General features: G+C 40.9%; 1 protein-coding gene and 1 long non-coding RNA gene across 4 annotated transcripts in view; one reads left to right on the top strand and one right to left on the bottom strand.

The window, feature by feature from the left end:
• BICC1 (BicC family RNA binding protein 1) overlaps positions 1-25,439 on the top strand; it is a 681,813-nt gene that overhangs the window by 632,936 nt on the left and 23,438 nt on the right. For both annotated transcript variants that reach the window (XM_085604750.1, XM_085604761.1), the window contains 3 exons: positions 5,420-5,574; positions 7,912-8,068; positions 16,832-16,992. In XM_085604750.1, the coding sequence (XP_085460876.1) occupies positions 5,420-5,574; positions 7,912-8,068; positions 16,832-16,992 (473 nt within the window). The remainder of the gene's footprint in view (positions 1-5,419; positions 5,575-7,911; positions 8,069-16,831; positions 16,993-25,439) is intronic.
• The window catches only part of LOC146867381 (uncharacterized), a 137,336-nt gene continuing 121,134 nt past the window's right edge, over positions 9,238-25,439 (bottom strand). For both annotated transcript variants that reach the window (XR_014961443.1, XR_014961447.1), the window contains one exon: positions 9,238-9,689. This is a non-coding gene — a long non-coding RNA (uncharacterized LOC146867381). The remainder of the gene's footprint in view (positions 9,690-25,439) is intronic.

Below are 25,439 nucleotides of genomic sequence, written 5' to 3' on the forward strand. Positions count from 1 at the left end.
TTACTGTTTCTTTCACTGGCTGGCATCTCTGTTCCCACTGCTTGCTTTTGAACACTTCTTATTGTTTCTGTTAAGCACACCTTTTTTTGGGGTGAGGAGAGTTGTATATAGCACGACCTAGACCCTAAGGTATCAGAGCACTTTTGATGAGAACCAGCCTCGTTACAGGTGGACACATTCTTTTTTTTTTTTTGTTAGGCACTTTGAGAGCACATGCGTTTTAGAACTGTTGAGCTAGTGTATTTTCTACCCCTGCACTGTGTGTTGCTCTATGTTGCCAGAGTGCCTCTCAGCACCCTCCTTTTTAGGTCTCGCCTGACCCAGCCTGACTTATTGAGAGGGCTCCAAAAAGTGCTACCAAGCCAGCCTAGAGCTACAGTGCATGTGCGCGCGCGCCGCGCTTTACCGCGATTACTTTAATGTTTGACCGTGATCGCGATCACTTTCACTTTCGCTGCCGCATGGCCGCTTTGCATAGCCAATAGGTCTCGCTTTTGGGACCTTATAAGTATTTAGTTATGCAACTGTTGCATGGCTAAACACTTATAAGGTTCCAAAGGCGAGACCTATTGGCTATGCCAATGCTTGTTGTGTTTGCTTGTGTGCTTGTCCCTGTTGCCTCCCTGCACCCAATTGCACCCAATTGCAATTGCCATTGCTTTCCAGTCCTACCACCCTCCTCCATGTTCCACCCCTGGCCCTGTTCCATGTTCCTATGCTTCCAGTCCCCCCTCCCCATGTTGGTTTTACTCCCACTCCCAATTGCTTCTGTTTCCTCCCATCTTGCTTTAATGAAAAAAAAATGCTTTACACATTTTATTTTATTTTTAGTCCATGATCCAACTCAAATCTGTAACTAAAAAGAAAAAAACTGCCATTTTTTTGTGTGCGGTGCATGTGTCTACAAAATGATGCAGCGCTTGTGTTGGAAACTTCTTCTAATTTTAAAAATGTCATTTTTATTTTCTTTATGCAATGCTGCACCCCATCCCTGATGCTATGAAGTGTGGCAAAAATGTAACCACTAACATTTTTATTTTAAAAACCATGCTTGTTATTTAACAGTGTAGCATTCCAAAGTTGTTGAATAGAACCTTGTGAATGCCTTTCATGTCACAAACAATTCCCTTGAATTAATTTTCCTTAATCTAACATATATGCCTTGTTCCTTATGATTCGGCCCCATGTCTCTTCTTATTTGTCTTCTATTTTTGCTCTTTTTGTAGAGGTCTCATACCATGAGGTAATATTTACCCTTCAATCCCACTACCTCCATCTTGTTTTCTATCCCTCTTTCCTATGCCTTCCTTTTCCCTGCTACCTCTCCACCCAGCAAGTCTTTTTTTCCAATCTTAAATCTTTTTGAAATTTATTTTTATCTCTTCTCTCCAGACATTTTCTTGTCCTGTATTCTTTCCTCATGTCCTTTCTGCACCCTTCCTTCCTCTTTCTGCACAGACTGAGGTAGAACAGCCGAATGTAACCTTTCTTTTTAAAATATTTGGCCAGAACTATGTTCCACCCTTACTATTTGAAGAAGAAAACACTTAATACATTTACAATGCATGTCTTTGGGGAGTCATTAGGGCATTTGTTTATGTTGGTTAACAGGATCCAGTAAAATCATACCTGGTACACTGATTTTATACTTGTAATTCATTCGAGATTTTGTGGGAAATTAATTTCTCATTTCGTGACCCTGGAGTGGTCAGACTGGTGTTATCCATTTTGGCTTTTCTCCAAAATGAGGTTAGGAACCCGGTTCCAGACTCATGCTTTGCATAGATCCAAGTTCCTTACAGGTCTATCTCGGATCTGTTGATTTTAGAATGCCCAGAGACATTCCTTTTAAGTATCATTCTATATACAGCCTTTCTTCATTGCTTTTTTTTTGGTCTGTGCTAATTTGACTTTAGGAGCAATTTTGGATGAGTTATTTGTAAGTGGTGTTCTATTTTGCTCCAATTTTTATGCAGTGGTCACTGCTGTTTTGCTGCTGTATTTCGTCTCACAAAGTACACAATAACTGATAAATTCCAATTTTTGGGATTGTTGCGAATATATAAGACCATGTAGATTTTCCAAATATTCATGTAGGAAAGTCCTTATTTTTTCAAATAAGTTAACCTAATTCTGTAGGTAATCCAAACATGATGTTACTTAACTGTCCAGCAGTAAGGAAGAGAAAGGGCAAGATTATTCAAGAACTATTTATAGAGGGAATAATGAGAGGCCTATGGGTCTAACCTTAGTAGTCTAGCACTTAAGCTTGCTGGGTATTGTAGTTCTATCATGTTTTTCTGTTGATTTACTATTCTTAACTCGCTACTATTTAAATACATGGCACGAAAGACTGCATAATATGAGTCTCCGGGTCTTGACATAAAATCTGGAATTTAACCTGTGAGGCTGTCACCGTATACCTTTATATACCAACTTGAACTCAGTAATTCAATTTATTTTTTATTTTTCATAAGATAATAAAATCGTAATTGTAATATTTAAGAAAGAATATCATTTAAGTTGTGTTGCCTCCACTTTAATTGGCTAATTTTGTTGGCCATTAGGTCAATTGAACAGTGGACCAGTGACACTCTCCTTGGCTGCAATTTAAAAGTATTTCAGGGTCCCTTGGCAAGGAAAAACTTCTTAACCTGGTAGAAAAAAACCTATGTTGATGAAATGGCTAAGTTACTCCTAAAGTTTGCACTTTAGCTCCATAGTGCTCAGTGTAAAATATAGTACAGTGGGGCATGCTACATATTATGGAAAGCTATGCCATCACAGTGAGCAGTTACAAAAAGCTGTTTGTCTCCATGAACAGGCCTAGTTTGAATAAAAGTGAGTTTTTTGGAATCTATCTTGATGTTGGAAAATGATAGTGAGATTGATCAAAGTTATTTTCCACTTAGTTTTAAAAGGCTAATTAACTGGTGAAAGTAGATTTTTCATAGATTTAGTTGAAGAATAGCCATATATCAGTTATTTTGGCTATCTGAGAGTAAACTGCTTCAGAAATGGTTTGCCTTGCAGCCTGCTCCAGAGACTGAACATACCTCCCTGGCTGCCTGTTAACAACCCATCACCTGGAAGACAATGGCTTGGCTTCCGGCAGCAGGAAGACAGGAGAAGTGTTAACAATAGCCATGTGGCAGGGAATAGCGTTATGGGAGGGTTAAATGAACAGAAAGGGCAGCTTTCATAACTCTTATTTTCGAGTGGGGGTTGCAAATGGCACTGCCAGTAACTGAAATCATTCATTACCAGAATCATTCTAGATTTTCTATCCCTGCACCCAACACGAGGGAAAACTAGCTCTATTACTATCAGAGGGGAGGACAGCTCCTAGCCATAGGGAGACTGGCTAGAAGGATGAACAAGGTTCCTGCTCTTTTAAGGCAGCTAGGGCAATCTATGTTGAGGGATTCTGGAAAGGTGAGTATGGACCGACTGATGGAGTGCTGTAAAAGAAGGTGGGAATTCTGCAATTAAGTGGCCAAGATTGTGTATGGGGAAATCTAAAGTCACTATATAAGATTGGCACACCACCACATCCTTAGAACATTACTATACCTAGGATGAAACATTTTGATTAAAAAAGGTTCTGCCTCATTGCTCAAAGAAGGAAAACCCAGGAAACCAGGACCCCAGCCGGCCACCTAGGCCCTGGGGTCCCTTCTCCGAAGATCAAACAGATAGCCTCCTATTAACTGTTACAAGGATACTAAAAGGAGAAAGACTCTAGACTATAAGATGGTCCAGCTGATTACTGTGGACTAGGACCCTACAGGAGAACCCACCAGAATGCCTAGAAGTGTGCCATGAGAATCTAATGGCTGCAGGAGTGCCCATAAGTGTTTTTCTAGCACCAAAAACAGATTGGGGCTTATCCAACTGTGGACAACCAATGCTGCACTACCCCATGGAGTGTTCACCCTTAGTGTGCAAGATACTCATGTTTGTCCCATGTGGAGCTTTTTGCTGTGAAGAAACACTTCAGTGGACCCCATTGTCAGCCTCCTTGTTCCCTGCCCAGCTACAGCTTCCAGCCTGACATAATAGAGAATAATTTTGAGAGCCAAAAACATAAGTCTGAAGGTAAAATCTTGGACTGAGGTGGCAAATCTAACTCCCAAGTGATAAAACCTCAGCCATTTAAGAAATCCTGCTTTTGACAACAAAACTGAAGGCTTTGGCGTGAGTTAAAAAATGGTGTATCTGTTTTCACATGACCCTGAACAGCTTCGGCTTGCTGCTTTGCCCTGATCAAGGAGCACGTGGAGTTCTAGAAAATATTATACATTGGAAAGTAGGCACTTTAGCCAAGATGGCCCACTAGGCTTATCTAACTGCCACTCTATAGCGGTGAGCCTAAAATCAGGCCTATGGCCCATCAGACTTGAACTGGGACTTTTAATTAGCTCTTTGTGTGTACTTGGTAATTTTCTAAATATATTTAGGAATTTTATTTTGTTGGTTTCTTGACTTTAATATTGTTTGGTACTGATTGAACTTAACACACCATTCTCTGTGGCACTGTCTCCTGCGCCTGTTGCTGGTATCAGAGCAGACACTTTGTTGTAACCAACTTAGATTGTATTTGTTAGAATGTTAGGGGTGTCCCCTCCCAAATTAATAACCCATTTCTGACATACTAGATTGAAAAAGTCTGAAATATTTACAATATATTAAAGGAGTGGAAGTTCATCTTAGACACAGCACTATACCACAATCTTAACAACGTTGGTTACATAAAATAGGCAAATGAAGATTTATTGCAACATAATGATTAGTCTTCTGTGTGCCAATGTGTGTGGAGGTGCCACCAAAATCTAACCGCAAATGAAACATTTTAGGAAACGTAATGTAATGCTAAAAGGCGTAATCGAAAAGAAATATCTTTTAAAAATAAGACTTTTTTCCATGTTGTGTTGCATTTAATTATGTGCAAAGTTAATAAGAAATCTAACCTTATTCATGTTTAACTTGAAAAACAAATCACCTCCAACAAAAAAGCGTGCATGCTTATTACCTCTAACAAAGCAAGCTCTAGCAGTGCACAACATCTGTTTTTTAAATACTATTCAGTTCGAACTACTTGACCAATGACTTTCTAGCTTGCTCATTCACAGAAACAGATGGGACACTATTTGTTATCATCTACTTTGCATGACTTCATCGTTGGTTCACCCAGCATTGTGTATGCTTTTATTTTAAATAATTCTCACCACAAAAAAAAGACCAAGTACTTGATTAAGCCACTGTTCTTCTGTTATTTTGTCTCCCATTTGAAGTTTACTATTGTGCTCGTTTAAAAACCAACTGTACTTTAAGTATTTAATAATGTCCCCACTTTTACTTGAAAGCAAATGTTTCTGAAACTAACTATGAAGTACCTGTTATTTGTTATTTTGCATAGCTATGTTGAAAAAGCCAGTAGTAACAGAAGTAAGAACCCCCACGAATACTTGGAGTGGGCTCGGATTCTCCAAATCAATGCCAGCAGAAACGATCAAGGAGCTGCGAAGAGCTAACCATGTGCCTTATAAACCAAGTATGGCAACAACATATGAGGTAAGTGACTAATTCAAAGATTTGAGATTTGTTGTTGTTAGGAAAACTTAATTTATTATTTCTATACAAAACCAATTTAAACAACACAAGCCTTACAAATTAAAAAGTTATACTGATAACTTAGTTATAATTTTCACCCCGCCCAAAATATTCTATAACTTGTGCATATCTGTACGTGGTGGTGTAAACTCGCTGCACAGACACAGTTAAACCCTAGTAGAATATTATAGAGTGTCATACAGTGGTGTAGAGTGGAGTGGTGTGTCAGTGTCTTCAAATAGAGGGGTGTTAAGAAGGGTGTGGTAGAGTGGAGTAGAATGTGGTAGAGTGGAGCGGCATGTCATAGAGTGGGATGTCATGGAATGGCATGTCATAGAGTGGAGTGGAGTGGAGTGGTGTTTCATAGAGTGGCATGTTGTACAGTGTCTTAGAGTCGAGGGGCATAGAGTAGAGTGCCATGTCATACAGCAGAGTGGAGTGGTGTGTTATAAAATTAAGTTGAGTGTCCTAGAGTATAGTGTTATGAAGTGGCATGTCATGGAGTGGCACGTTGTATATTGTCTTGGAGTGGCATGTTGTAGAGTGGAGTGGGGTGTTGTAGAGTAGCATGTCATGGAGTGGCTTGTTGTACAGTGTCTTTGAGTGGAGAGACATAGAGTAGTGTGGAGTACTATCTCATAGAGTGAGGAAGAGTGTGGTAGAGTAGAGCAGAGTGTGATAGAGTGGAGTAGTGTTTCATACAGTAGAGGGGAGTGAAGTGGCATAGAGGGAGTTTTGTAGAGTGGAGTAGAGTAGAAGGGCAATGAGTGTCGTACTTTGGAGCATAATGTCATGTAGTGTTGTAGAGTGGTGGGCTGTAGAGTGAAGTGGTGTGTCATAGTGTGGAGTGTTGTGTCATCGAGTGGTGTGTCATAGTGTGGATTGTTGTGTCATAGTATGTAAATCCAAGCTATTTTGCTGCTACGTCTGCCTAAAGAATCTATGGAAAATGCATTGGTGAAAAACATGTTTTGGCACCCCCCTTTTTAGATTTGCACCCCCAAACTAGTCATAATGAAAATTTGAACCATCAGCCAATGCAGAAAAAAGAATACGTCTGCAAAGTTTTGTGGAGAGTCATCAAACAATGGCTAAGTTATTAGCAAGCAAATATCTGAGGAATTCCAATCTCCGGGAATCCCATCTAGAACTACAGCCTAGGTACCACCACTCTGAAAATCTATCTATATCTTCACTGTGTGTGGCTGAGTCCTGTCGTTCTCCAGACCAAAGGGTGTATCTGCGTGTAGCAGAGGCAGCAACCTCCGCGTTCTATGTAAATTGTCCTTTCTGTGCTACTGTAAGGGTGTTGGCGCTACGTCAAGAAAACTCCAGTAGTGGCAATAGTGGAAATGTTCTTCCAAGTGTATTAGCATGCTACTGAAACCACTCTGTGAGCAAGGCTGCAGGACAGCCGAAACGCTTCTGATATACTTTCGGTGGCATGTTAATAAACTTGAAAGAACATCGCAACTTATGGCATTACTGGAGTTTCCTTGGCGCAGCATCTGCACCCTTATTGTGTAGCATGAAAGGGACAACTTGCATATATATATATATATATATACACACATATGCAATTTACCCTTCCGTGTTACAGTAAGGGTGTCGACGCTGCACCAAGGAAACTCCAGTAATGCCAATAGTTACAATGTTCTTCCACGTTTATAAGCGTGCCACCAAAACCTTGTCAGACCTGCAGCCTTGCTCAGTGATGTATATAATTCCACTTATCGAAACAAAGGATAAAGTGGAGGCATATGTGAGTCTTCAAATAATAAAAAAAACTACAGTTTTACAACCATGGATCTATTAGTACACTGAGCTTTCTTACCTTCATGGTATTTATCTTTCAATTTAGTCAGATTAATCTGGCCATTTACAATAAAACATTCCATGATAAAGAAGAGCAGTTTAGGTTTTAAGATTTTTAACAAATGGCATTCTCCCACTCAGCACTCTAAGGTTTTTTCTGGCCCAAAGAAGGTTAAATAAACCCAAATCTTCAGCCCGCTACAAGTGGTCTAAAAATTAGCAAACAGAGTGGCAATTCTGGATATGAGTGCCCCAAAAGACTGGCTAGTGAGTCTGTATTTATAATATAAGCCAGAGAGCTGTGTTTATTCAAAGATCCATTTTGAAGTCATTGGAGACATTAAACTTAAACTCTTGTTAATGATTATTGCAATTGAATAGCTGTATATCACTGTTATAGATTTCCTTCACCTCTGTCATAGAATGCTAGGTGACCCAGGACACATTGAATGTATTTAATGATCTCTAGTGGGCCTCTTTTAGGGTTCACCGATGTCTCTCTCAAGGACAAATAGTCGTGAACATCTGGGAAACTGTAGTGACTCTGATAATTGGAGGGAACGAAATGGAATTGACAGTACAATACATAGTGAATATGCTTCATCAATTGGAAGTCCTAAGCGAAAACAAAACAAATCAGGTAAGTCTCAAAAAAATAATTCAACCCTTCAAATGTATTGTAAATTAGTATAATAGCATAACAATGTGAGTTTGTCTCTTAAAAAAACTGTTCTGTTTAGTTTTTAGACCGTGTTTGTTGTTTTACTAGAATAGAAGTTGAGAGCTTCCGAAATGATGTGTTGGCCTATGAGAATAATAAATTGTGTTTGTTTAGTTGTTGAAATGCTATTTGTTTGGATTTATAAAGCAATTTACGCCAAAGTACTGTACACACTTTAAGGTCGTACAATGTAATTAAAGACTCATCCCAAAATAGAAAAGACAAGAGACTGAAAAAAAGTTCTAGGATAATGACCAAGGTAGAAATGGGATAAAAAGAATTAACGCTATTAGCATGAAAACACTGAGCAGTCGAAAAACACATAAATCTAAAAAAGAAAAGTACAAAGTCATAATATCTGACAGTAGAGGATCAGACATGAATGGAATAAACAATGCAGGTCACAACTTGTCACTTTTATACTGTGAAATGATAGGCAGTGAAAAGGGTGCATTCCTTTCCCCCTTTGCTTTATCAGTCAGATCCAGTAATTTTGAATCACAGCGAGTTGTTTGTGGTGATTCAGAAGGGACATGGGATTACAGTTTGAAGTGGAGTGTCCCATGTTTAGTCAGGATCAGCTCTAGTTGGTCCCTGTCTGTAGTTGCACAGACATGCAAAGAAACCATGGAATACAATGTGCTCTGTGTCACTAGTGGTTCAGGGATTACGTTTTTCTATGCATTGCTAGCACAAGCAAAAATCTCTTATTTGACCATAATCTGTTACAGTACTTGATGATCAGGTACTACAGTAAAATTAATCGTGAATTGATCAGAATTTTTTTTTAAGTGCCTTGTTGCATTCTCCTTTTAAAATAAAATGGGGCCTCTAAATATTCAGTTCTCAAGTAAAACTTAAACATTCACAATTTTGAAAGGTGCAAACAAAAGAAAATATGCTCATGGTCAAGTGTTCCATTTTGAGCAGGAATGAGGGTGGGGTGTGGTTGAACTGGGACACAATAATGTAGAATCAAATCCCGCTTGACCTGTATTTCTTCTCTGATGTCTAACTAGTGCTGTTGGTTCTGTTCCCCAAATAATATTGGGCTACAAATGCAAAATCTTTTTATAGACCATGTTTATTAATTTTTCTTATATTCTGTCATATTCATTATTCTCAATGTACACCGCTCATAAAGCAGTTATACAAGTACATTTTAATAATTCCTTTCATGTACTATGACACAAACCTGTCTTTCACATTAAAGAAAATATTTAGTCTGTATACATAAAATCAGAATAAATCAGTAAGAACCCCATACACAACAATCCACTCTCTCCAACACACATTAAAATCACTGCCTATCATATACTAAATTCATACTCGGACATAGCATTCTGCACACAAATAAAGCAAACGATGACGAAAAAACAGTTTTGATTTTTTTATCCATTGAGAAGTTGTGGGCTGGAATCACTGTTCCACGAACGGTCAACGCGCGTTTCTGTGTAGGCATAGATTTCGTCCAACCACCTTCTTCAGGACCACATGACAATAATTCAAATATTTCCAGGGGTGGTCTTTTGGGGGGGATCTAAAAAAGACATATAATATTGGGGATTCAGAACCAAACCATTCATAACAATAATGTACTTAAAGAAAGTTTAAATTAAGAGGTTCCATTATATATCACCACCACTGTGGATCCCTACCATCACCAGATGGCATAGAAACACTCCCCTGTGGGATCCAATACTCACCCAGCTAGCTGTCATATGTTTAATGTGCTATTTACAATACGTGTAGTTATTCTCTCTAGCCAACCTGTTAACTTCAGGATTAAAGGGTGCAGTGCTGTAAAGTAATTGTTGGGGGCCCCTACAGAATTTGAATAGTGGACACTGATTCTCCCTTATCTCACAGATTCTCATTGTCCTTGAGTGGAATGGAGCTCTTCCATAGCACTACGGGCTCCGGAAGCGTTGGAGGCCCATTGCACCATAGGGGCTGCAGGGACCTGCTTTATGCCTCTGAAGGGATGTTCATTCATAATCTGTTAATGTCTATTAGTTTCTCATCATCTATAAAAACCTGATGGGCCAATTCCATCAAATAAGCTTTATAATATTTTAGATCATACAAATCATGTAGAGTGGATTTTCTGGAATCCTTCTCCGTTTCTACATTCAACATATTAAATGTTAGCGTTCATCATCCTCTTGCTTTAAACCGCTAGGGATACTTCCATAGAAGTGTCATTGTCCACTATCTTTAGGGCATTTTAAACATATTCGGCTTGGAAACAAAGAGTGTAGTTTGTGGGAACTGTACTGGTGACAATGAACCGTTTAAAAACCAATAGTTTTACATTCTTGACCCATCTACACATTTTTGGAATTAAATAATATTGTTGCAAACATACTCTTCAGATTACTTCCAGTATTAACCCTGTCAAGTTAACTATAAACTAGCCTTGCTCGAGTACAAAAAACGTGTTTATAAGGAGAAAACGTATTTTACCACGGCCATACTAACCGCAAAAAACTCCTCAGAGGAACTTTTCTCGGCGGTAAAAAAGTTAGCCAAATGCTCTGAGGCGATAGATTCACCTAAAAACCAGGCATTTTGTAACACAGCGGCTACATTTTCCAAAAAAAAGTGGGTATTTATAATGGATTTGCCAGATCCACGGATCAAGAAACGGTACCCTCATTAGAGGCTTTAGCCGTGTCTGGGGCTGTTAGCATCATCCCCGGAGCCCCCGTTGAATCTAGGGACCTTCCCAAACTATCTGCTTTCCCGACACTGACCACGGAAGAGACAATAAACCTTTTGCGGTCCACTAAATCGGGTTCCCCATTGGACCCATGCCCCCAAAAATTTGCCATCTTTTACCAGAGCTTTTTGCCTTCCATTTTACTCCTATCTTTAATCAAATGTTCTCCTCTGGTATATTCCCCGCTAGCTGGAAGCTGGCGTCTGTGCTCCCTCTTCTGAAGAAGCCAAATTTTGATGGGGCAGATCCCAACAACTACCGCCCGATCTCTAGACTTCGGCTGCCGGCAAGGATGGTGGAGAAAGCCATGAATGGCATTCTATCAGAATATATTGAGAGGCATGGTTTTTTGGATGACACCCAGTTCGGATTCCGAAAACATCATAGTACTGAACTGGCTCTGATTACATCATCTGAACTGATAAGGCAGACATTTGACGCGGGTAGCAATGCAGCACTTGTGCTGCTTGATCTTTCCGCCGCATTTGATACGGTGAACCACCAGAAACTGTTGGAAGTTCTGAGGGTGATCGGTATCAAAGGGAAAGCATTGACTCTATTTAAATCATTCTTGTCCGGCAGGGATCAATTTGTGGCCCTAGATGAGTTTAAGTCACCTAACTTTACATTACCATGCGGGGTGCCACAGGGGTTATCTTTGAGCCCAACTCTTTTTAATGTCTACGTTGCACCGCTGGCGAGGTTGATCAGGTCCCTGGGTTTCTCGGCTATTTCCTATGCCAATGACATGCAGATTATCGTCTCAGTGACAGGCTCGCCCACTAACACTATGGCACAGTTTCATACCTGCCTTCGTCAGGTTGGTGACTGGATGGCTACCAATTGTTTAAAACTGAATTCTAGTAAAATGGAGGTCTTAGTCTTTGGTGCCCACACCAATTTCTGGTCCCCTGATCTTTGGCCTTTGGAGTTAGGTCCGTTACCAATGCCAGTAATCAAGGTGAAGAATCTGGGAGTCATATTTGACTCTAAGCTCTCATTTGAAACTCATGTCAATTAGGTTGCTTCCCTTTCCTTTTACACACTAAAGCTTCTGAGAAAGATTCTCCCATTCATTCCACCTGAGCTACGCAAATTAGTGGTCTCAGCACATGTTCTATCTAGAGTAGACTATTGTAATGGGCTTTTTATCAATCTTCGAAAAAAGTGCCTGTCCAAACTACAGGTGGTGCAGAATGCTGTGGCATGGCTCTTGTTGAACATCCCAAGACACAAATCTGTATCAAGGGCGCTCAAAGATCTACACTGGCTGCCAGTAAATAGACAAATTGAGTTTAAGGCTCTTTGCATTGCTTTTAAGGCCACGCATGACACAGGGCCTGGTTTCCTAAAACAGAATCTACAGCCTTATATTCCAGTCCATCATCTTCGTTCATCCCTTGCCCATGATCTGATTGTTCCCAGGGTCAACATTTTTTCCTGGGGTGGAAGTTTTCTGGTAGGCACGACCAAATTATGGAACTCTCTTCCAATGAGGTTGAAACAAAAAACCCATCTGTTGGACTTCAGGAAGGCTTTGAAGACATGGTTGTTTAGTCTCTAAGGTGCTTTCGAACCGCCCAGTTTAATCCTGTCTGATGAGCAAGCCCCTTGACACCCTTGGGTTAATGTTTTGCGCTCTATAAGTCTCCTTTTCATTTCATTTCATTTAAATTCTCCTGGTGAGTATTATTCATCGTTGCATCAATAGACAGATTACCCAACCTAATCAGTATCTGAAGAAGACCGGTATTGCAATCATTTCAGACTCTCCCTCCCCCATTGGATATTTGTGCTCCAATAACCAACAATAATACTTAATAGATGCCCTATAAAAAAAAAATCTGAAATTCAAATTGAGTTAAAAATGCCTTGGAAGTTTAGTCAAAATGGATATATCACTCAATGTATCAATGCAGTCTTTGTCCGAACGCAGTAGGAGTCTTATCTTGAATAATCCAATCTTGATGAACCCGTGTCTTCTATGGGTGCACCGCTAGTAATAGTGTAATTATTATCTCAGTTATACAGGAAGTTAGCAGCTAGTGTGCGCTATGGGCCAAATAGAAAGTGCTCTCCATCGTTTAAAATCCAGAGAGGAATCAAGCAGGGGTGCGTGTTGGCTCCCTTTTTGTTTCTTTTAAATATAAATGGTGAGCATAGCCTGCTCTAGGATGAGGCCACTGACTCTCCACTGGTGGATGGGAGGGCAGTCCCTGTCCTCCTGTGTGCTGATGATGCTATCCTATTGTCCAGGACCGAAAATGGCCTTTAAAGACTAATGCATCACTTCACAGCACTTATGGAGGACAGGGAACTCCAAATAAATCTAAAGAAAACCTACGCAATGATCTGTGGAAAGGATCTGTGTAAATCACATGTTCATTACATCAACAGTACACCTATCAAAATGGTCACTTCATTTTCCTATCTAGCTATTCTTTTTGCTTTTAGCGGTTCCTGGACCAAACACATTAAAAATAACAGGTTAAATATGACACATGCTTGTGAGGGCAATTGTAGGTTTGCCACTAAGTTGGGTTGTAAACCAGTTTGGGAGATGGTCTCAATCATTAGATCCAGGTGTGTATATGCAGTCTTTTATGGCAGTGGGTTCTGGGGTTATGAAGAATTCACAATTTTACAAATGCAAGAGAATATTGTTCCTCTGTGATTACTTTCCACACCATCATTTACATCCGCCTATATAGCACAAAGGTAATTGGGTATGCAACAATTGGTATACCTATTAGCAGTGAAACCTTTTAGTTGTGGCACTCTATTTTGCTTAAAGAAGAGAACAAGTTAACAAAAGCAATTATAAGGGATTGTTTAAGATGAGACAGTGCACTGAGAATCCCGTGGCTCCTGTATATCGCAGGAGAGATGGTCTAGTTTAATGATTCTCCATTGTTAGATTAACCAGATAGCATAACACAGTTGGGCAAGAGGGATCTGAAGCTTTTGCTTCTTAAGAATAAGGTTAATGCTAGATGTGTCAAAGTCACTATTAGACCTTCATTTGTAAGATACCATTCTGTGGCACAAAATGAGGACTTACAGAGGTATCTTATGATTACATATAACATCCAACATAGTTTTGTCCTGGCACTTTTATGACTGGGCACAGCTCACATATTGGTAGCCTGTTCAGAAATGAAGCAAGGGCCAGAGGCAGGTGTAAAATGTCCATGTGATGGAAGATCGACTCAAGGCAGAATGCACCTTATTTTTTTTTTTTTGTTTCTAAACTGAAATTAGGAATTTATATCCAATAACATTGCTTTTATCAATAATATTAGGAACTACAATGAAGATTATTCATATTTCTGTTCCCTGGAGGATCCAAACATGTATTTCAGAGTTGCTTCTTTTAAATGGAAATCCATCTGTATTAAGAAACATCTTAATTATACGTATCAAACATATTCCCAGGCAGGAAAAGCCATAATTTATATTTATTTACACCTTGGAATTAGTTCCTCATTGTGGAGCAGTGGCCTGGTAGTTAAGCCATAATGTTTTGCTTACTTAAAATTATTAGTACAATGATGATGGACTTGGGGATTTTAAGGCCATAACAATTATTTCTGAAAGTTGTGTATTAGTAGTTTTACCACTTTATTTTATATTAACATAGCCTACCCTAGTTACAGGTTTTTGTTTTATAGTCTCTAGTGAATAACCTGCCTGCTTTTCTAACTGTATATGAAAGTTATGGGGTTGACTCAATATGGCAATCGCACTTGTCGATGCTAAAGGTCATTTGGACCCATTTAAAATAATATATCTGCATTAACACTTTGTGAACCTACTGGATTGGTTTAAACATACTAAATTGCATTAGCGCTTTACAGCGAGCGGGCTGGTCTAACATTCAGCTACTGTAGTTTTTATATTGATATTTTTCTGCATTTTGTTGACAGTTTTGAAACATTTTGTGAATCATGTCATCTAGTGACTTGGTTATTCTAGTTTTTAAATCTTGCTAACTTTGTACACCTTACCTATTATGAGCTTTGAAATGTTTTAATGAATTGTGCTGTGTTGTGCATTTATTGTTAGTGTTTTATGCCAGATGTAATGTTATGATGAAGTATTTTTACACACTATGGATTTGTTTTGTGCACTTCTGTGGTTTTACTTCAAAACCGCATAAAGATTTTCAATTAAATTGAAATTGAATTGAATTGAATTAAATCGATTAATCCATTTGACCTAGTCTTTATTGAAATATCAAATTGAGAGGAGTGATGTAAACAATGTCTTTCCCTCCCTAACTACAAGTTTATTTCTGAGTGTGTTAATGCATTTACCCCACACTGAAAATGTTTGCTTTCTACCATCTTGAACATTCTAAAACAGTGCAGCAATCATAAGTCATATTTCCAAATGTTTTCTTATATTTCATCACTTGAACTACTTGGGCATAGCTCCAATCAGTTTTAAAGTTTTGGGATCCCTATCCCAAGTGATCCACTGGAAGTTGTATTATCTCCAGTGAAGTATGTGACATTCTTCTGACCTCCGTTCTTCTCTCCACTTCTACTCTGTTACCCCATAGAGAAAACTGTCATTTCTTTTCTAAATGCCAGGGAACATTTTTCCTGGGGACGGTGGTCACCCATTTAGTACAAAAATACGTTCTTAATAATGATTGGGTTCCGTTGGAATTGAAAATGTATGGTCTTGCCATCATGGCATACTTTGAAGTTTCCAAGTTTAATAAAAGAAATTGTGGTAGAATTGTGTTGCCTGACTGAAAACTTACTCATTTTTCTTGCTCACCAAGCAAGTGAAATTTAAAATTCAAATACATCACAATACAACTTTTTCTAGCCAGCTGAGTAATTTAAAGGTTCACTTCACTTCAGCAGAGTATAGCATGGATAAATCCACAGGTGTAGCCAACACACGATATTTAGAACTTGCATGTCCATACCCTGACCCTCATCCTATACTTTTTACTATGAAATATTGCAAAAAATGTGTCATTCAGTCCTTCTTTGATCACAATGCACCCAGAATTTGGCTAGTATATCTTCTGGAGTATTTTTAATTTCTTTTGGCATCTAAATTACTTTTCCACTATCAACTTAGATTTATAAATAACAAACTTCACACTTTTACTTTCCTCCTTTGTATGTAAATCCTCCTCAGGGAACTTATCTTGGTTTAACTGTTAAAGATCCTGCTTAATAGTGTCTGAGTTTGTCTGCTTTAATTCACATAAAGCTACCCAAAATAAGAGTTGTATGAGTAGTGTTACTATATTGATTAGTCTTGGGATATAATAAAAAAAACAGTTTCTTTCTGAACCAAAAACATTAGGAGAACTAATTGTAGGTTATTCATTGATGGTCTGCAATAGAGTGTTGTTAAATAATGTTGTCCTTTTAAAAACTGTTACTATGCTTTTTTTGTAAACCTTAGCCTACTTGAAATATCTAATAGTTATTGAGGTACTGAATATGTTTTTTGCAGATTAATATATCACATACAAAAGGAAGGTGAAGATAAACAATTCAAATGGAAGCCTACTGGGGCAGTGGCGTAACAAAACTTGAGGTGATCCCCTGCAAAGTGCATTGAGGGGGCCCTCCATGCTCCGGACCCAGTCAGGAGCTCTCAGGCCAGGGATCTGCTCCAGGGTGCCAGAGGGGGCACCCTGGAGCTCAGGGCCCCCTGCACCGTGGGGGCTATAGTTACGCCACTGTACTGGGTGGATGTACACTGTAGGCCGATGCAGATCTGCAAGATCGGGTCATTCCCTTGCTGCCTGTGGCATTTACGTACTGTAACAATATTAGTTGAGCATGAAGGAATGTTGCTTTGCAATGTTGTTTTGTAAATATGAGCATTAGTGCATTTAAATCTAAAATGTAATCTTTATTCCAATTTCGTTATGGTATTTGGTGCTCACTTGAACAAAACTTATGACTATAACATTGTTCTTTCAGCTGAGCATTATCTCAGTAGCAGCAATTACATGGACTGCATATCCTCAATGACTGGAAGCAATGGCTGCAACCTGAATGGGTCTTTCAAAGGAGCTGATCTGCCTGAACTCTTTAGCAAGCTAGGTTTGGGGAAATACACAGATGTGTTCCAACAGCAAGAGGTGAGTGTTTTTTATCACAATATACATATTACCACATACTTTATATTCAGCAATATTTACTCTGAATAATATATATGAATTTAATGGATCATCTAATATCGTCCATACTGTTGAACATAGCGAGGCTTATTCACAAAAACAATAGGAAATCTAAGCTATAATATTTATACATTTGCATGTGACTGCAGATCTACTATTTTTTTGGATTCACATACTCCTCACGGAATTCACATGGAAAGTGATTCCTGGCACAAGTGTCAATGTGGACTCCTTGGGAAAATCGCAAGATTTTTCTGTTAGGAAAGCACTGTCTACCAAATTTTCAATAGGCAAGAACTCTGCACAGGGGAAATGGATGCCCCGTGGAAGCGCACATTTTTCTCAATGGGGGAAATATTTTTTCCTGTTGGGAAACCCCATTGCCTAGACCCCCACCAAATTTGGAGGTGATCGATTTCCAGTCCCATCATGGAAAGACTGTTAAAACTAGTCTTTGGCAGAAGTAGAAATACACCCCTTTGCCATCTCAAAAGGTAAGGTGAGCAGTTTATTCTTGTTTGAGGGCTTAGGCAAACCACGTCTCATGGAGATTTCTGTACACTCTAAATTGGCTTACACCTGTCAGGAATCCCTTTGTGAACTCTTGGCATACATAACCGAGGTAAACTTTACAGCTGAATTTCTTTGTCAATTGACCCCGATGGCACATACTTTACTTGGGAGGAAAAAAAATGTGTAACAAGTTATTATGTATCAACAAAATTCCTAATTAGTAAATGATGGGTTCATAAACAAGAACAACAAAGTAAATTGCATATTATGGAAGTGGATTAATCCAGTTCATACCAAATGTCCAATATATAGTAGTAAACATCTTTCAAACCATGAATATAGACCAACCCGTCTGGAACTCGCTACTGCCTGGGGACTTCATTCCCCAACAGACTATGTGCCAGGAAGCATGGCTGCGGTCAGGTATTCAAGGGGGCGGTGCCTCCACTACACGTGCTAAAAGCGCTTCTGCCATCCTTCTCCGTGGGTGATTCTGCTGTGTTGTTTTGGGGTCGCCATCCCCTCTGGCCTTCGCTTGTGCCTGGGGACTTCATCCCCCAACAGACGACGTGGCAGGAAGTGCAGCTGCAGCCCGTGTTCAAGGGGGAGGTCCTCCACTACATGCGCTAAAAGTGCTTCTGCCATAGGCAACAACCGGCCAAAGCCTGGGTCAAGGGTGGACCTGTCCTGCACCTGTCAGCGCGAGGTAGGGCAGGGCCACCACTCTTGACTTCACAGTAAGACGCTGTTTGATGCCCTAGGATGAACTTTTAGCACACACAGGTCCTTCTCCATTCCAGCCTTTGTGTTTTCTCTGTGGAATTTCCGCTGGGGTGGCTTAGCCTTTCTCCTTTACTTCCCTCCCATTTACCTCTCAACATGGCAAAAAGAAAAGCTCTGGGCATCTTGCATGCCTCTGCCCCCCCCCACCACCACCACCTACATGAAGTGCACTTTGATTGATCGGATGTTGGAGAGAGCAGTGGGGGCATTCATATGGAAATTGGTATCACAGAGAAGAGACTGTCTCTGGGTTCATGTATTAACATGCATTTGATCACTAACTACAGCTTTTGTAGTTGGTCTCTTTATGAACTACCAATGAAAGCTATAAACTGAGGAAAAATGAAGTCCCTATACGATCCAAGTGGTTTAGAAGCATTGGTTGAAGCATATACAGATATTTTTGTTCTCTCTTTTGGGTAATATGTTGACCTCTAGTGTTCCAGAAATTAGAGATAATCTCTGCCAGGACTATTTACAGAGTCAGGCATGATGCAAACATTCATATTGCTGGTGAAATGGAAATCATATTTTGCACACATATACATAATAATTGTCATTTAATGGGTGAAAGTGCATGGTCATGCCTGTTTTTTATTAGGTTTGCTGACATAGATTGACTGTGAGTGGCTGCAAATTGTCTCCAACATTGTTTGCTCTGGCCCATAGAATAACGGACTAATCATGCTGTGCATATCTGAGCTTTATGTAAAGCTGAGTTTGCCTAGGAAACTGCACTGCTGGCAGTCCTTAACTGCTGTAGGCTCAAGCAAACACATCAGAATAACCCCTTTTGATATGTATAGGCAAGCTACTTTTAAATAAAATACGGGTATAAAGTGGCTTGCAACTCACAATGCCTAGGTGCTTGCTGTGTTGAAGTGGCTTGCACTTTCTACACTACCAGGATTCACCTGAACAGGGTGAAGCAGCCTCATCTTTTGCACAAGTCTGCTTTGAGCATGATATCAGTTAATGCCTATCCTGGCCTAGGAACCTAACAATGAATTCGCTCTGTATTCTGCTCATTGGCAAAAATCAAGTCCATTACTCAGCTTCAGCATTTGATGTGAATAGTTGCAAAGATGAATGTTGCAAAACTATGGGATTTCCATTATTTAATTGCAGCCCATCCAATACACTTAGCTAGGAAGTGAAAGAGGAGGGAAATCAGTTGCAATCAAATTGAATTTAGGAAGGAACTTTGGAAGGAACTTTAGAAGATTCCCTTCTCATTCCAAAACAGCAGGGGCGGCTCCTCCATGTGGCCAGGGGAGTGTCACCCCACTGCTTTCTCGCAGTGTGAGAAGCAGAAACATAAAATGGTATTATGAATACCATTTTATGGTTCTGCTTCTTGCACTGCGAGAAAGCAGAAGAGTTTGGTTGGGGGTGGGTGGGTGGACGCTCCTGCTCTAGGGCAGGGGAGGAGTGGCTTGCCCACTGAGGGCACTGACTGTTTGTTTGGCCCCAGGGCCGACCAAACAAGTCATACGCACTCTGCCTTTTCTCCATGTAGGCTGCATGCAGTCAACATGGAGAAATTGGCCTCCCCATAGACGCCTGTGTGGTCGGCGTTCCAACCAATCACAACACTGCCATTGCAGCATTGTGATTGGCTTAGGGGAGGGAGGCTGTCTGCTTCCTGTGAGAAACTGAGAAGCAGACACGACGCGGGACTGACCGGCAAAGGTAAGTTAACTCACACCCACCCCCCCCACCACCCACGCGACCCCCCCCCCCCCACCCGGCCGGATGCGACTGCAAAACAACTTTCTAGTGAGGACCTGCATTTCATATGGATATCCCTTAAAACGCTTGGAACCAGTTTTGGTAAGATTTTCAGAAGGCGACAGCTCCTTTAAAAGAGACCCTGATGGGGGAGGTCAGAGAACTCCACCAATGGCAGCAGTCACTTAAACATAGAGCTTCATCTGATTGTTTTTACCATAAGTTGGGAGGACTGTTGCAAAGTTGGGAAGAGTCTAGACTACACGTTTGCTTAGTACTTGAGAATCAGAACATCACTGGACTTTGAATGGACAACAGCAGGAGAGAAAATGTGCTTGCGGCTGTGGAAAGGGCTGATGCCTTGCCTGCTTTCCCTTTCATCCAAACTCTGGATGAATGACTCCAAGGGAAACTGGCCTTCTGCCTTCCAGAGGCTCTTGGACCGGAAACAGACCCTTTGAAGGACATCTCAGCAGGCCAGTGAGACTAAACCTTGGCTGTGGCTCAAAAGAACAGGGATAGAGACATCTGTCTCCCTTTTGGATCTGTGGTATCAGTCTCCAAGAAGAGCTCTTGGAATGTTTGCAGTTTTGCGGTGATCCATCAGGAAATTAAGTGACTGGACTAAATTTAGACTGGACTTTTGGCCTTGGTCCTGAAACAGTGGGGTCCAGAAGTGTCTCTGCCCTGTAATCTGTGACCTGAGTTCCACCAGAAGAACTCTGGGAAGTGGAGTTTGGAACCATATAAGTGTACCAGCCACAGGGTGTTTAACTCTGTCCATGCTTTTCCATATATGTGAGGTAAAGTAATCTGTTAATAACTATTTTTAATTTTTGGTGCAAAAGGGGCTTCCAGCATCCGCTTTTGGTAATGCACCCAGAATGCCAGTGACCTTACTTAGGCAGACCCAAATGCCTTTACTGTAAGGCCCTAGTTTCAGGCATGACTGTAGGATATAAAGAAAGGTACCCTTTTAACCACAGCCTCTGACAAAGTTGTCTGCTATTTTACACATTTTCTACAGCATTCTTCTGGTGTATTATGATCTATGGAGGCTGCAGGGCTGAAGCAACCTGATTCCTTCTCGGATTTCTACCTCTTGGGACTCTCAGCGCTGCCTCCCATTGTTGGTCTTCCATATCCCCTCTGTCTCTTCCCCAGACTGCTCTCATTTTCACCAGAAGGTTAGGGGAATTATTGATAATCCTCCTATAAGCCAGAAAGATAGTTCTCTTAATGAGGGGTTCCATGAGGAGTATGTCTTCCATTGAGGAGGCATTTCAATGATAGCTCCTGTCTGTGGGTAAGCAGATTATTTGTTGAGATGGGTCGTAGTCAATAATGCCACTATCATTATTAGGTTTAGTAAAGGTTTCAGCAACTGAAACATGATCTTAACCTCTGGTAGTTATCGTACAGAGCAGACAGGCGTACTTCAAGAAAATGTGAAAAGCATATAGGAGTAACACAACAGTTACAAAGTCGAAAACTGAACAAAATAAAAATCCCCCACCAAGTTATAAAAACAGAAAATTATTTAATGAAGAAAATGACAAATAGCAAATAGGTGGAACCAGATAGATGAATTTAAATTTTTTAAATAAACGTTGCGCCCAAAAGCATGAAACGCCAATCACGTTCATCCAGTTGCTCTTGACTGATAACTAGGTGCGCTTTAAGACTGATTGAGATCGGTCAGACACAGAAATCAGGCTTGACCCGGCCAGACATTTTAACTTTAGACTTGGTCTCTGAAATGGAAGTCACAAAAGCTGAGGCTGAAGAGTAGATCTTCAAGAGGCTGGATAGCCAGTGAACAATGCCCCAGTGATGCTATTGACTTTTGGGTAGGAAAACTGAGTTGGAGCAATTAAAAATTCATGTCAATGGAAGGTCCCTTGCCAGCTGGTTACTTTTGGCACCTTGCCCCAGTTAAGATGTCTACTTTTTGGATTTCTGATTTCTGCAGAAAGACAAGGCTGCAAGCTCTTGCTGAGCAAGGCTCCACAAGGCTGGATACCCTATCCCTCAACTTCCCGCAGAAACTAATTTTTTGCTGTGGAAAAGCTCAAAGCGGGAGAAACCTGAATCTTTGACCCTGTGGCAACCACCTTTGTCGATTGACCTTGCAGGTTTATCCAGGTCCTCCAGAGGTCCTCCAGAGGTCTTTGGAGCGCAACAGTTTCTAAGTCCCAGATTACTTGGGAAGTTATGAGTACTACATTATGTCACAGTCAGGGGTCACCAAGCTTCAGTAACAGCACTTGGGGTCAAGGCTGACTCCATCAGAAGCCACCAGCAGGGGCCAGAGCAGGCGCAGTTGGAACTGGTCAGCTGGGCTCTTAAGGAAATGGGTACATGCAGCGTGTTGTCCCTTGAGATTAACAAGAGGTCAACTGAACCTTGGAGTCAGCTGCTTTATCCTTGGAACATGTGAAAGCAAGCCCAGCCTTTAAAATCTCCTCACAGGGTTCAACAGCAGGTGCAGTCCTTCTTTTATCTTCCACAGGTCTAAAGGTGTTCTGAAGAGGGTGCCCGGGGTGCCATGTTTATGCCTGGCACTAGCCCATTGGTGGAAGTAACTCCTGGCCCCTCCATAATCAGTAGGGAAAATGTTCTCAGTGGTAACTCTACCCACATTTGCAGCGGTTACTGTGTGCCCTACTGAAAACAATCCCACAGTGCCCCTCTCTGCCCAAATCCAAGATGGTGAAACCCTCCTCCCCTTGTGTAGAGCCTTTGTGCAAACCCCAGAGATGTGAAAGGTAAATGAGCAAACTCTCCTTTGTGGGCATTTCAAACCAGTATTAGGGACAGCTCCTTTACCATTGTGATTGGTGCCTGACTGACTGGGAGCACAGATAAGGGCTCTGCCCAGGTGTACCCTAACATTTGCCTATTACAGGATAAGCCTCTATGAAGGTAATTAAGTTGCTGAACAGAGCCAACCCTGGGCGTAGTTCGCGTAGTAGCGCTACGCGTAGCTACGCAAAGTGTACTTCGCACTACGCAAGATACGCGTAGCATTACGCGACCTGCGTAGTGCACTGTTAACGATGATTGCACACTGACGGATGCTTGTCCGCACTGTGCAATCATTGAAAACGGCATCTTGCACAGTGCGAGCTGTCGTTTTCTGCCGCTCGAGTAGAATTTTACTCGAGTGGCAGGTTTCTCAACGTGGACTGGTAGTTTCTCATCGCGAGCGGTCGCGAGCATACGTGACCACTCGCAATGAGAAACCTGACCTCCCCACGTTGAGAATCTCACCGGGAGGTTTATTTTCCACGCTTGCAATCGGCAACTTGATGTTTCTGATCGCGAACGAGGAAAAGTCTCGCCGGGATGTCATTTTGCTTGCTCGCGGTCGCCAACTTGAAGTTGAGGACCGCGAGCGAGCAAAAAATGGCAGCTACGCTACGCTATGCGTTTTTGCACTGTGCTACGTGCAATTTGCGTAGCGCGAAGTAGCACAAACTACGCAACCTACGCGAGCGTAGCGTAGTTCTCCGCCCAGGGTTAAACAGAGCCCAAATGGTCATCCTGCCAGAGGAACATCAACACCTGTCCACACCTAAGGTATTTGTCCTGCTCTGAGAACATTTTTCACACCTCATCAATGGAACCATTCAGCTGGCAGGTGACAGTTGGAGCTCATGCGTATAAACCTCCAGAGGTAAGGTAACTTTGTAAAAGTACCTTTTCTTTAATAGTTATCAGATTTGGTTTTACCATTTAATTGGGTTCTAAATAACTATTAAAAAGAGTCTTTTAACTAGTTTGACTAATAGCTGTTTCCTAACCAAAATTAGCATTATTAAATGTAATAATGTATTCAAGGACTTCGCTATGGAACATCCGGCCTTGTTACAGAGAAAATAGCTTTGGGGACTTTTTCATTGTAAGGACATGTAGGCTTTTAATGCTATACATGTCCTACCCTTACACATGCATCCTTCCTTGGGGCTTATAAGGTCTATATATTTGTGACTTAATAATATTTAAAAGGAGGGTTTTGACCTGTCAAAAGGGTTTATTTTGGCAGTTTGAATTGCAGTTTTAAAGCTGCCATAGCCAGGCTACAATGGTAGGCCTGTAGTCGTGTTTGCACTGTCACTGTAGTGGGTGGCACAATGGTTGCTGCAGTCCACTAGTGACATTTAACTTATCAGCCCTGGGTTTACTTTGTGTAAAATCTAGGGACCTATAGGTAAGTTAAATATACCAATTAGGAGTATAGCTAATTTCTACATGTTTTAGGGGTGAGAGCACATGCATTGGGGCCTCGCTAGCAGAGTTTCAGTGCATAGAGTGAAGAAACCAACATCAGCCCCCCCTCAACATATGGGGGTATTTATGCAAAAGACTTTTCTTACACTGTTGTTACGTGGGACAGCACAGGATATCTCACATGTTAATATCTGTAAACGAGTACCTCAACGCCTGATATTGCTCCCAGAGGGGCTCCCTTTTCTTCCCCAAGTTATGTAACTTACTTATCCCAATGTGAGCCAATTGGAGGATCCTGGAAGTTTCCCAACCTGTGGAAGTGTTTTGCTATTCCATAGGGGTGTTTTATTCGTTAAACCTTTCTCCGACCTTAGGTGTCTGCTTTCATCCCTCCAAGCTGGAGCCATAGCTTGTGTATGTGTGGGTGTGCCCACAAGCAAGTTAGCTTTACGTTAAACTAAGGAGTATCCTCCACTTCCCATGGCTCTACAGACGACTCTCAGTGAGGGCACCTCTTTTAATGCAAAGACCCACTTGTTAACTACTACTAACTCTGAAGCCCAGTAGTATGTCTTAAAATGTGAGTGCACTATTCCCCCATCATCAACTCCTTTCATAAGTTAAGTGAGGGAATTACTTACTGGCCTGCATTCCATAGCTATATTCTAATTTCTATTTCCAGTTTCCTAAATAACTGCAAGGGTATTTTAAATGGTATACATTGAAGGGTATAGACGAATTTGGGCAGGGTTATTATTTTAAACATTGCAGTGCGGCCTAATAGCGACAGTGGAAGTGCTCTCCAGTGTCTTAAATCATTTCTAAAATTATCTAAGAGGGCATACAGGTTCCTGGCTAGAAAGGCTTTGGCATGTGTAGTAATATATTTTCCCATTTACCTAAAACCTCCTTTAGAGATCACTACATGGGTTTCATAGCCAAATGTCCATGGCCCGCCTCTTAACTGATACAGAAGGTATTTTATAGCCTGTGAATTTATCAAAGATCAGGAAGATATGTGACACTCTAGGGATAGTTTCATCTGATAGTGCTGCATATAGGATGTCATTGACATACAATGAGATTCTCTCATCCTATCCCTCCTTCCAGTGTAGGCACCGCACCAGTGAGTCTTCTCTAATCCAGCA

This window comes from Triturus cristatus, chromosome 1_2 (genome assembly GCF_964204655.1).
Source record: "Triturus cristatus chromosome 1_2, aTriCri1.1, whole genome shotgun sequence".
NCBI classification, from domain to species: Eukaryota; Metazoa; Chordata; class Amphibia; order Caudata; family Salamandridae; genus Triturus; species Triturus cristatus.